General features: G+C 44.7%; 1 protein-coding gene across 7 annotated transcripts in view; it reads left to right on the top strand.

The window, feature by feature from the left end:
* The window catches only part of pard3ba (par-3 family cell polarity regulator beta a), a 150,753-nt gene that overhangs the window by 68,874 nt on the left and 69,628 nt on the right, over positions 1-12,251 (top strand). For all 7 annotated transcript variants that reach the window (XR_011240287.1, XR_011240288.1, XM_069520609.1 and 4 more), the window contains 2 exons: positions 5,841-6,056; positions 7,214-7,415. Coding sequence is in view for 5 of the 7 variants with exons in the window: in XM_069520609.1 (XP_069376710.1) it covers positions 5,841-6,056; positions 7,214-7,415 (418 nt within the window). In the remaining 2 variants the exon portion in view is untranslated. The remainder of the gene's footprint in view (positions 1-5,840; positions 6,057-7,213; positions 7,416-12,251) is intronic.

Genomic DNA, 12,251 nt, shown 5'->3' on the forward strand with positions numbered 1-12,251 from the left:
TTAGGCGTTGGCGGAGGTTTGCACTTCACTGATTTTTGAGCAGTACACAACTGTAAGTGGAGAAGGAGCAAGAAATACAAGAGGGCGGAAAAAGTGAGAAGTGCATCCAGACCCGTAGAGAGGGTGTCGCAATTACTTGACAACCTCTCGGTCTCAGGTCACCAGGATGCCCCTGCAAAATGCTGCTTTAGAAGTAAGACATTGCTGCCCCTTTTGGCCTCTCCTGCTCATAAGCTGGCAGCGCCTCACGCTGCTGGATCCGGTCTAATTATCCTCCTTTTTCCAAGGGTCACTTTCAGGTTAGGTCCCAACTTTTCTACCCGTAAAAACCTCTAATTTAGGATGACTCACGAGACCTCAGTGGTTAGACGAACATGCAGATTTTGTATTTCCTTGACATCTGCAATAAGCTCCAATTTCATGTCATGCATGTTATGAAACGCTGCAATTTATGATGTCATGTCATGGCAGGACCATAATAACCATATTGAGAGATCTAAATATAACGTATTGCTGCGTTAAATTAAACAGATGGTATAGCACTCGGTGAAGTACATTATCATACAGGTGTTGGAATGCCTGTGTCTAAATTTACATCCTCTGCACTTCTCCCTCATTAAACAAGCACTTTTATCTGCCACACGTTTACAAAATGGCACCTGTCCCGCTCCGCGCAGCTTGCTCCAACCCTCACCCGTGCTTCGCCCGTGCTGCGCCGCTGCAATCCAGTAGAGGTAAGCAGCAATTATGAAATGGCCTTTTAAGTTCCATCCAGGTTTTAAAGCCATTCATCTAGTTGGAGGCTAAATACATACAGCCCATACGTCCCCATCCCCTCATACATCTAAACAGCTTAACACAATTACTGCCAGGGCAGCGCCTCCGTCCTCTGCCTCTGATGGAGCTGAGTGCGTTCACATAGCGATGGAGGGATACCCAGTGATTGGACAGGTCTTTAATTGGAGTGGAGGTTTGATTGGCCGTAACATGAATTAGATTTGCTTTGGCTCGATGTACAGTTGTCTGAGGTAATTCGGTTTGAAGTCAGCTTCGTCATATGATTGGAAGTGGCTGTGGTGCCGAAACATCATTCCTCTATAAAAAGGATAAGGCTGAGGATTTAAAAATAACTAAATAATCAAACCCAACATTAAAATCATGTAAAGCAAAAAGCCTGAAACAGTTTATTGCTCCGTGTCACAAGAACTATTAAATACACATCACTGAGCCGATACACTGGAGTGTAAGATCATTTTCCTTTATTACCATGACCTTGGGCGCTGTAGTTTATTTCGATCCCATGTTCTGTCCCGGTGCTGTAAATACTCACTGATGATCTTGAACTCACATTAATCCACAAGTGAAAATAGTTCCCAACAAATGACACACGATTACTCCTGTTTGCTTAAAACTACCGTGCTTAACTGTTTTAATTTTGAACTTAGAATTTATCAAATACAAAATGAAGAATGCATTAAAACAAACTGACATGAAACTGCATTGAGTACACTTGAAATACATAAATCCAGCCATCTCACTCACCCTCTCCCGCCCGCACCCCTAGGCCTCAGCCAGTGGACAACAACAACACATAATCAATTAAAGAAAACTAGATTACATGAGCAGACAGGTTGATTTAAGATGAGAAAAAAATAAAGATGGCCTGAAGCAACGGAAAGAGGTAATGAATCTCTAAAAAAGAGGAGCAGCATTTCAATCAGGGGGAGCTTTGTATTTGAATGATCTACGTCTGAATTTCTTTGGAAATTGTGGAGACAAAGAAACAGGGATGTTGCAGTTTTGCAGTTAATTCTTTTAATATCTTTTTATTCTTTTATTTTTTTAAAAACATGTTTTTGATTTATTCTATGGATTTTTTGAGAATCGAGGGGCGAGTGCCACGGTGGAGAGAAGCAGAAAAGTCAAAATGCTGTTGATTCAGGTCTATTCCGAATGATGCAACCCTCATTCTCTCCAGCTGACACAGTCATCATGCTTTCCTCTCTCTCTACCTCTTCCACGTCATGCTAGGTTTCAAGCTTTAAAGGCGTCCATTCAGTACATTTAATCTGAGGTGACGCCATGAAGATAAGCGTCAGGGGCGACCGTTGTGTTCTCTGTCCGTTCCTTTGAGTCGTAAAACAGAGGTTATATCCAGTTGTAAACATTTACTCAGATAGGATCGTTAATATCTTGTGTAATTCAATATTATTTAAGACTCCTTTTGAATGAAATAACCTTTATTGGATCAGCGTTAACACAGGAAGAGGCCATTTTGTGCCTTGTAGCGGTCTGTTTAATGCTTCCGGTGGATTCAATTCAATAACCTTTACTGAGCTGTATTAACACTGAGATCAGGTTTTCTGTTACAGGTGTGTGTGTGTAGCATGTGTATATATGTATGTGTGTGTGTGTGTGTGTGTGTGTAGTGTGTGTGTGTGTGGCATGTGTTTTTTTATAGTAGAGTGGAGGTCGTGCTGTTTTACTGGTTTCCAGAACAACAGCTACAGGTTTTATTAGCCAGTCCTGAGATTGGATCCTAGATGAAAGTGTGTGTGTGTGTGCGTGCGTGTGTATGTGTGTGTGTGTCTGTGCGTGCGTGCGCTCACGTGGTTCCGCATCTCACGTGTGTGTGTGGCCAAAGTGTCTCCTTGGCAACTCACCATCACCCCTTTCTTACACACACACCCCTACCTCCTCCGTGCCACCGTCATCACCACCACCCCTGGTGGTTCTGATGGAGGGGGCACTTTCTTGTCACCGTGGCAACCTTTCAGCCAGACTGCTGTGAAGCTGCTGGCTGTGGAACACATTGTTGTCCAGTTGATAGGTAAGTGTTAAGACCCTGCAGAGACATGGTGGGGGAGTTCAATGGTGCACCTAGTGTGTGTGTGTGTGTGTGTGTGTGTGTGTGTGTGTGTGTGTGTGTGTGTGTGTGTGTACTTTGTATGTCATCACTTAGACAATGTCGGCTTTATTAGAAAATAAGACAATATAGGTTTCATAGTCTGGTGTCAACAACCCTGTAGATTGGATATTGTAATAGGTAAAACAGGCTGGCGGGGATTAGCAGTGTGTGTGTGTTGTATTCAGTTTGTACTACACACAGCCTGTGTAGCAAAGCCTGTAATTTGGACATTGTGTTCAGTGGATGGAACAATTAGAGTTGTGTGCGCACAGCTTTTTTTCAGATTTGATCATCTGTAGGAAAACACTCATTGAGAGTCAAACCTCTTAAAATATCATCGTTGATAATATATAGATCCCGGTGACTTGAACGTGCACTTGAAACGAGCATACGAGCGTTACAAGTGCGCCGCGTTGACAGGCTGCAGGTGAGTCGTGCTCACTTTTTAACGTGGCACTTTTTGAAGTTACAAAGCAGCGTCGCAGAGCAGGTGTTAGGCCTTGCAGGGACTGTCAGCACGGCAGGACCCCGAGGCGATGTTCCAGGCAAAGAGTTCAGCGCTGTCTGCTCGGCACAGACACGACAGCGGGAACAATATACGGAACACAGAGAGAGGCGTGTGCAGGTTCATTGTAATTCAATGTAATTTTGTGGATTCTTGCACATTGGAGCATTATAAGTGGCACTGTTGGATATTTATTTTTTTATTAAGAACATTCTAAGACCAAAAATATTGCCAAAGGTTTTCTATATATGATATAGAAACAGAAATATACATAATATTGGAAAGAATATGTAGAACATTCTTTAGATGGTTGGTGTTCCAAAAAGTAAACTCACTTGACTTCTCGCTGACATCGAGTGTGATTAAAAAGTAGCAAATTGTGATATTGGTGCTTGATCTGTGATGGGGGAGTGTTACAGCTGTGAAGGGCATCGCCCGTCGTCCTGGGCTGTTTGGCTGTTAGGCTGTTTGTCAAATATGTGCACCAGCTTGAATCAGCGGCAATCAGGCAGACATGATGCGAATGGATCGGCGCGAGCATCTGCTGGCACAGCGGGCAGCGATATGTGATAAACGCTGATTTCACCCTCCATTGGATCGAGCTGGCGATGATGGCCACCTCTCCCCCCCCCCCGCTCATCCATCCTATTAAACCCTCATTATTCATTTACCTCCAGCCTCAACTGACTGCCATGCATGGAATGAGTGCACTCTCACACCCACACACCCACACACCCACACCCACACCCACACTCTTGCATGTGAATTCATATTTCTTATCGTGTTTCATCTCCGGCGGTGAAGGACACACACGCCGCTTCCTCAACAGGCTGTATCCTGACTTCTAACTTTGAACACAATTCTCACATTTCGCAGCAAACACACAGACACACACAGTTTCTCTGTGTATAGTGCAGCAGTGCGCTGGCAAGGAGCTTAATTCTATCAGGCTGCGAGCTGGACAGCCGTAATTACATTTGTGACACAAATCCTGCCTCTCAAATTGAGCGTTTTATTCCTGAGCGCTCCCTTCTCTCTATTTATAACCCCTTATTCCCCATAAATCCCACTTCCTCTCAGAAAGTCAATTTAGGACTTAAAAGGCAGCAACGCTCTGCTTACTTTTTCCCTCCTTCAACTTTATCGTCGCTTCAGTTTCACTTCCCCCATTTTTTTTATTCTCCTCTGCTCTACTCTGGAGCTTTGTAGCATCTGAAATGACAAAAAAAGAAATGAGTCTTCCCTACAGGGAAAGTTTCAGAGAGGAGAAAACGCAGCTTGCAACCTGTCTGTAACTTCCATGAGAGCTTGTCACTGTTTCATTGTGATGCACAACTGGGAGCGGCTGGTGTGTGAGCCTTTCAGTTTCTTCTACATCCTGTAGGGTGGGTTCCACTCTGGCAGCAGCTGGGCCTGCACGACACCCTCTCCTTCCTCATGTCTCATTTTTCCGTTTCTCTTCCAGCGCTGTATTTCCTCAAATCTTCCCAGCTTCCTTTGCTTCCCCCCCCCCCGACTTCGCCTCCTCCGCTCTCCAATTCCCTGCTGAATCAGGTGTGGCCTTCACCGCTCCCCTGCTCCTCCGTCTCCCCTCTCTTCCTCTCTGGAGTCGGAGGCCTTCCTGAGTACAGTATGATGGCAGTTCATTTACACCCCCCCCCCCCCCCCCCCCCCCCCCCCCCCCCCCCCCTCCCCCTCTCCTGCTTATGCATGAGCCTGTCAGTTCCCATTGTGCTGCTCCTCACTCGTCCCTGTACCACTCCACCTCATTCATCGCTTCTTTTCCTCCTCCTTTATGTTTCTCCTATATGTCTCTGACTCTCTCCTCCACTTCTGTCAAGCCTGTTATTCGCCCTCTCTCTCCTGCCTCCGTCCGCCTCGGTCTTTCCACTTCATCTTCATGGCTTCATAGTTCTGGTTTTTAACCATTTTGCAGCTTTGTCCAAGGAAAGTTAGATCCACTAGGGAGATGGTGGGTGAGTTGATTTTGATTGTTTGGGTTCAACCAGGGGATTATTCACTGTTTGAACCGCTGATTGAATCTAAGCCTTCAAAAATATCAGACCAAAAGATATGAAGAGATATGATAAATAAAATAGAATTAGAAATGTATGTCTAATTTATGAAAAACATATTAAGGCCTTATACTTAGGACTCCTAAACAAGGAAATATTACTGTAGCAGTTTTTTTTTGCGAGCCAAATTTTGCTAAAAGCTTGAGATCTCAGCACCGGGAATTACTTTACCATCTCAAATCAGTCTCATTTTGTCAGCACATAAAATCATTTTGGAGCATTTCCCTCCTCCTCCATCAGCCAGTCGTTTTCCCTACCTCCCATTCAACCTCTCATCCTCTGCTTAACATCCGTCCACCTCCTCGCCTCATGGGCCCTCCCACCCACCTCTCGTCTCCTTTTTGTCTCTCAGAGCCTTCAGCCAGCGGAGCGCTGGGCCCGACCCTGGGCCTCTGGAAGTCCAGCTCCCTGGAGAGCCTCCAGACGGCCGTGTCGGAGGCCAAGCAGAGCCACGGCCAAGCCCAGGTTCCCTTTCATCGGCCTCGGCCGCACATGGTGCGGGGGCGGAACTGCAACCAGAGCTTCCGCATCGCCATCGACAAGTCCTACGATGGACCCTCCGAGGATGGTAAGACTTCTAAAAACGGAAATGGTTCAGGTGCTCACACTGTTGCTATGATATAGAATTCTTCCCTGGACTTTGTGTCCATTTTAAATGAGACACTGCTCTGCCAATGCTCATCCCTTAGGCTTTATAACACACTGGCACTCAAGAAGAGCCAGAGGCCTGCCAAGTGACTGTGCTTAGCCTAAGTACCTTAATGAAATTCTACATGATTTTATCCACTCAGCAATTTAGAAAGAGCAACTTTATATCTTACAGCAGCATATATTTTAATGCTCTACCTTTGTGAACCCATTTTGGATGCTTATGGGTGTGTGATTACAGAGGAAATCAAAAATCTTAACTGACATTCAGATGAATTCATGCTGTATGGTGTTTGGGAAATTACTCATCTAAAATGTGCATTATTTTGAATCTTAAGCACCCAACTGATAGTTTAACTGTCTGAAAAGTGACAGTGGATTGTTGTTTACATGATGGTGCTGAAATAAATCTAAAATAATTATCATAACAGTTAGAACGTTCATTCCTCAAGTAGCAGAAAGCCAAGGCCTCTGACTTGCTCTTGGTGACATCATTAGGTTTTGTTATCTGAGGTGAAATATGGTTGGTCAGTCAGGGGATTCCCTCGATTGTTGTTTGCATGATCGTGTTCAAATTGATCTAAAATAGAAAAGATTTGATGGAAAAAAAATGTCTGATTGTTGTATTTATTTAATTTATAACACAATCTCATTTCTTTCATTATTTATAAAGGTTTATTGACTGGCACCATGTTTCAGCTTAGTTATGGAGCGTTTAGTGATATAAAGCATTAGAAGATTCTCATAGTTATGACATCACAGTAAGTAAAATACTAATGTAGAGAAAGGGTTAAATTAAAACAGTATTTTTGACTCAGTAATGTTTAGTTTTAAGTTGTCTAAAGCTGCATGATGACAAGTGGACACGATGCTGCTTGAACACATCCAGGTGTCCAGCCTCCTGCACTGAGCTGCCTAATAAATGACTAACTCGCTCACTGAACAGTTATCTCCACTGCACACTCATACGTGCGCTCTTACTGAAATGCTAAATGCAATGCATGCAGCCGCATTTTACGAGCATGCACTACAGCTGCAGCCTCTGTGATGAATTGTAACCGTTTACCCTCCTTTAAGATGACGACCTGTCCGAGCAGAGCTCCGGTCACGAAACGCCCGCCAGCAGCTCCTCTCGCCAGGGCCTGGACGCTGAGGACGACACAAAGAAGCAAACCAAAGGGAAGAAGAAAGAGAAGAAGAGCAAGGGGAGGAAGAAAGCAGAAAATACTGCGGAGGATCCGGATAAGAAGACCAAAAAGAAAGGATTTGGCCTTTTAAGGTAGGACACCTCAATGTCATGCAGTCTTGAGTCGGTAATATTAAACATTTTATATTTCTCTTAAACTTCCAGGCACTGAGGTGACTCTTTACAGTTGGCTAGTCTATGATAAATTAAGTAAAGTAGTTCCAGAGACTGCCATGCCAGTACCTTGATTCTGCCGGTAATGAGGCTTGTATTTCATCACCACCCTAAAGCCCCAAGGTCTTACTCTAAAGCGTCAACAAGATGGTAATTACTTTTGCTTCTGCGGCCAAACTGCAGATTTATCACACGAGAAAGTGATACTTGGGTGCTGGAGATCCTTTTAGGTGGTTTTCTATCACACCTACGACCACGTAAGCATTTTTGTAGCTGTGATGGAAACAAAATATCACATGCAACCCTTCTGTAAACAGTAGAATTTCAGGTTTATGTAGCAATCGATGGAAAACAACAACCCCCTGTACTACTTTCACTTCGTTGAGTTTCAACAAATTACCCACTGAGGTCTGCAGGATTAAGTGATATTGGATTATTGGCTATGAACACAACCTTCTCGGTAATGGAGGGTATTCATTATCTCTCAATCCAAACAAAGTCCCTGCAACACAGTACCGACCCAAACCGCTTGTTGTCTCTTTATCAATGCGTCCCCATCGTGATTGTGACGCTCCAATCCTCTAGCAGCACCTTATCTACTGGCAGTGACACGGTGTGGTCAGTGTATCGCCGCACTTCCAACACTTGAGATTCAATTAGGCTGCGGCGAGAGATAGCGCGGGCGGAGGCGTTGGCCCTACAGATGGCAGATAAGAATCCAATCGGCCGCTGTGTCAAGGGCGGTAATGGAAGAGATGTTCGCGCGGTGAGGCCCCGGTGGTGGAGAGCCGGGAAAGGCAAGATGAAGGACACGAATAGAGAAGGGTTGCATTCAGTTCAGTGTAAACTAACCTTAACTCCAAGGTCTTAAATTGTTGCATTTGCTGCACACATGAAGCCTCTCATGTTTCCCCGCAGCAGAATCCAACAAATATGTAGAAGCTGACACTGCTAGCAGGGAGACAGATTGTGTTTGTAGGATTTTTTGGAAGGTAATCTCTGCATCTGCACTCCACAAGCACACAGTACCGTTTCCTTTTTTTTTGGTCTAGTTTCTCTGGTTGGCGTTGGGACTTTTGTTTCTCTCTTCTTCTATATGCTGTTTCCATCTCATTCTCTAATAGTCTCCATCTCCTGCTCATGTCCACTCTGATTGTGAAAGGGTTGTTTTTTGACCATGTTTTAACTACAAATGACTATAGTGAAGGCTGAAGAGCAGCCTGTTTCTTCACACTTGTGTCTGCTCTCAGCTCAAGAGTTGAGTGTGAGGTTGCACACTGGCAACCCACCGTGACGTCACCATTTTCTTTGTGAACTGCAGTTTGGCCTCAAGTTTCTGCATTTTGAAACCAGAAGTTACCATATTTGGAGGAGCAGGGTTTTAACAGGTTGAAACGAGATGACACAGATGTAAACGCTGGCACACCTGTGTCACACGTCCCCATATTTTGCCCATTTGCAATCTCAGCCTTTTGAATTGGCCACAACAATCAGAAGCACTCTGTCCATTCAAGCGCAGACACCGACGCTGAACCATAGAAGCGAGCGTGTTGTTGAGCGCATTGTTGCAGCACTCTCTCTCTCTCTCTCACTCTCTCTCTCTCTCCTTCCCTGGCCTTTATCTGGACAACTTGATTGTTATTGAACTTGAAATATGACTTAATTAGCTGGAGTATTGTGCGGTTCAATCTAATTGCAGCTCTCAAATGTTCCTTTACTCCAATGGCAGCATTAGGAAAAGGGCACATTATAAACACATGACCCCAATTTACCTCCGCACTGAAAGTGTGCACAACTGCAGCAGCTAGCACGACAGATGTTGGAAGTCGGCCCTGTCCTTTCAGCGGCCATAAATATTTGGTTAATCTGGGGCAGTATTTGAGGAGAGGGTTGTTTTTGGCGGCAGCTCATTGCAAACATCTGCGTGTAAGGTGACCTCTGGAAATCACATATTTGTCATGGGAACATTTGTTTTTTTGATCAATTCATTTGTCATTATTTTTCTGTGACGAGCATCCTCACAGCTTCTAGATTAGTGCAGATGGACAAAGATATATGGAGGATAATTTTTTTTACAATATTATATTGTATATCTTAAAGTTTTGATAAATTGCAGCTGGTGGATTTAAATCTGCATTATGTTACTCATTGGCAGAAAACGCTGCTTATTTAGGCTCCAGATTTCAGCCTGTGCTCTTCTCTCACTCTGCTCATGTTCCTGGCCTCGGATGCGGCTTCTCGTCTTTGTCACCACCAGGCCCCTCGCATCCCCTCTCCCTGATTGCTAAATAAGCCAAGACAAATGGCAGCAGCCCCTCAGACCTTCCTCAGTAGAGGTTGACTGCTTGTCTTGTCTGTATTCAGCAGACGGCAGTGAAGTCTCTGCCTGGAACGTAGCCTCGGGGGCTGCGCCACTGACAGACCATAGAAAGAATAACACACTGGAACTCAGCTGCTCAACATCCCTCGAACAAAGAGGACAACCTGGTCAGGGGTTTCACATGTCTATATCAAACAAAGAAATTTACATTACACTTTTTGATTTGAATAAAGCGCACGCCAACAACATTATTTAATCCGGCTTGAGTTTCCCCTGTCACATAGTTTTTCAAGTTTCCCAGCCTTGGGAAGGGTTAGTGTGCGCAGCTTAAGTTTGAGCTCATACCCCGTCTTTTTCTTGTGTGAGGATTAGACACATTATAGTCTGATCCGGCATGACTTGATCAGGAGGTCAGGATTTGAAGGATATAGCTTGTGACTAACATCCTCTGATTGTGTCATGAAGTGAGCCTCGCTGACATTTGACATGCGGCTCAATGGCGAAGCCGTGTGTATTTTTACTCTGTTTACTCTCCTCACAGATGCGCGTGACTCCCGTCTGCTCGAGTGTGTGTCAACAGTCACCGGGCGTATCATTGCTCAACTGTCCCGCCGGCCCTGCTGGGCACTGACACATCCCGCATGTGTGTTTCCCCCCCATGTCCCGTCAGTCACTCAAGTCAGTCAGGATCGATGTTGAGCTCTTGCTATCAGCAAGTGGCCCACTGAGATGACGCCCCTACGTCAGTTTAAGGGACACGCAAGCTGATGGGGTTTTTTTTGATCCGCTGTTTACAAATCCACATATATCCTCTCTCCTACATTTCTCTGTTTTGCGGGCGCTGGAGAAATCCGACAGGGAAGCAAGCCAATTAGCGCCATCCGTTCCGCTCTTATCCTGTTGCAGAGCAGCAGGATGTGCAGGGTTGAAAGGTAGTGACTGGTGGGCTGTACTCTACAGAACCAAAGCCGTGTTGTCAGAGCGGAGGGGCCCACCACAAGATGATTTCTGACGGATTACTGCTGTTATTGTGCCCTCCGCCTCCTCATTCGCCTCCATGAGCCCGTTCTCTCTTCATTTCTCAGTTTCACAATCATCCCCTCTCTCCTCTTTCTGTTCTAAAATGTTTGTTTTTTCTCTTCCCTGGCTCTATCGTGCACTTCTCTCTTTCTGTCCTTTTTCAGCCCTCTACACAGTGAATACTTCTCTTCTCTGGTTGCTTCCCTGTCTGTCCTTGAATGAACTGTTAATTTAACCAGACTACATTAGACAAAATGAGCTCTCAAGTCCCGCTTGAATTCACACAAGTTCATGATTTTCTACAATTAAGTGTGCTAATAGGAGCTCTGCGAGGTCCCGGAGACCCCCTGCCAATTAAACAAGCACAAGACAGGTTGCTCCTCCGATTTTGTCTTTGTGGAGTTTCTGTCGTCTGTGCCCTTTTCTCTGCTAGTAACTCTCCAAATCTTGTTGTGTTTACTCCAAACAAACTTCAAGTCAAAATAGTCATGTCACTGAATTTCCCAGGAAAGGCTTGATAATGGATGTTTAGGCTACAGCATTAATCACTTTTTTGTGTGCTGACTTTAAACATGCGGTGCAAGACCAGCAATTACACAAGGAGAGAAAAGGAAAAGCAGGTAGGATAGACTATTGGAACAGGCCCTTGTCAACAGTGTTGCTAGGCATACCAAAATCCTTCTGACATGTTTATGTGGGCGTCTTAGCCGTGACTCTAAGCTGTGATGGGGCTAAATTGTAGGTGCATTACCTAATCCCAGCGTTGGTTAATGCACTGCAGGTGGATTTCTTTGATCCACCATCTCATCGTGGCATTTAAGGGCTGTTAGCTGCTCTGATACGAAGCGTTGTCTTCAAGAGAGTATTTATCAATGTTAGTATTGTCTTTTGTAAAATATGCATAAGGCCGTGCGTACATTTTGCACACAGGACACACCTATCTCTGGTGGGTAAGCATTATCTCTCTCTCCCTTCATCTCTATTCGTCTCTTTATCTCTGCGTAAATAATGTATGCAAAACCACACATCACTTTCAACACTTGACATGTAAGGAACACACCGCTGTGGCGTACTAATCAGGCCTGCCTTAAATACATGTTCGCAGGGAATGTGAAGACAACAATCATGCAGAAGCCTCTCTTATGCATTGTTGCTTGTTCAACCTGCAGCTCAAGGAAGCTGGATTTGATGATTTGCACGTGCATGTGTGTGAATGTAATTAAATGCAACGTGTTCATGCTTCTGCTTTTTTGTCTTTGTGTTTGGACAGCCAGTGTCCGGAGCTGTGCATGATATTTGGGAGATTTTCTTTAAATGTTTCAGTTTTCACTTGGACTCAAAGACGAACTCATAAGATTTCAGAGGTCAAAGGTCACAATGACCTCATATGAGTCTTGGAAATAAGTGTGTGTAGA

Source organism: Paralichthys olivaceus, chromosome 24 (assembly GCF_024713975.1).
Source record: "Paralichthys olivaceus isolate ysfri-2021 chromosome 24, ASM2471397v2, whole genome shotgun sequence".
In the NCBI taxonomy this organism is placed as follows: domain Eukaryota; kingdom Metazoa; phylum Chordata; class Actinopteri; order Pleuronectiformes; family Paralichthyidae; genus Paralichthys; species Paralichthys olivaceus.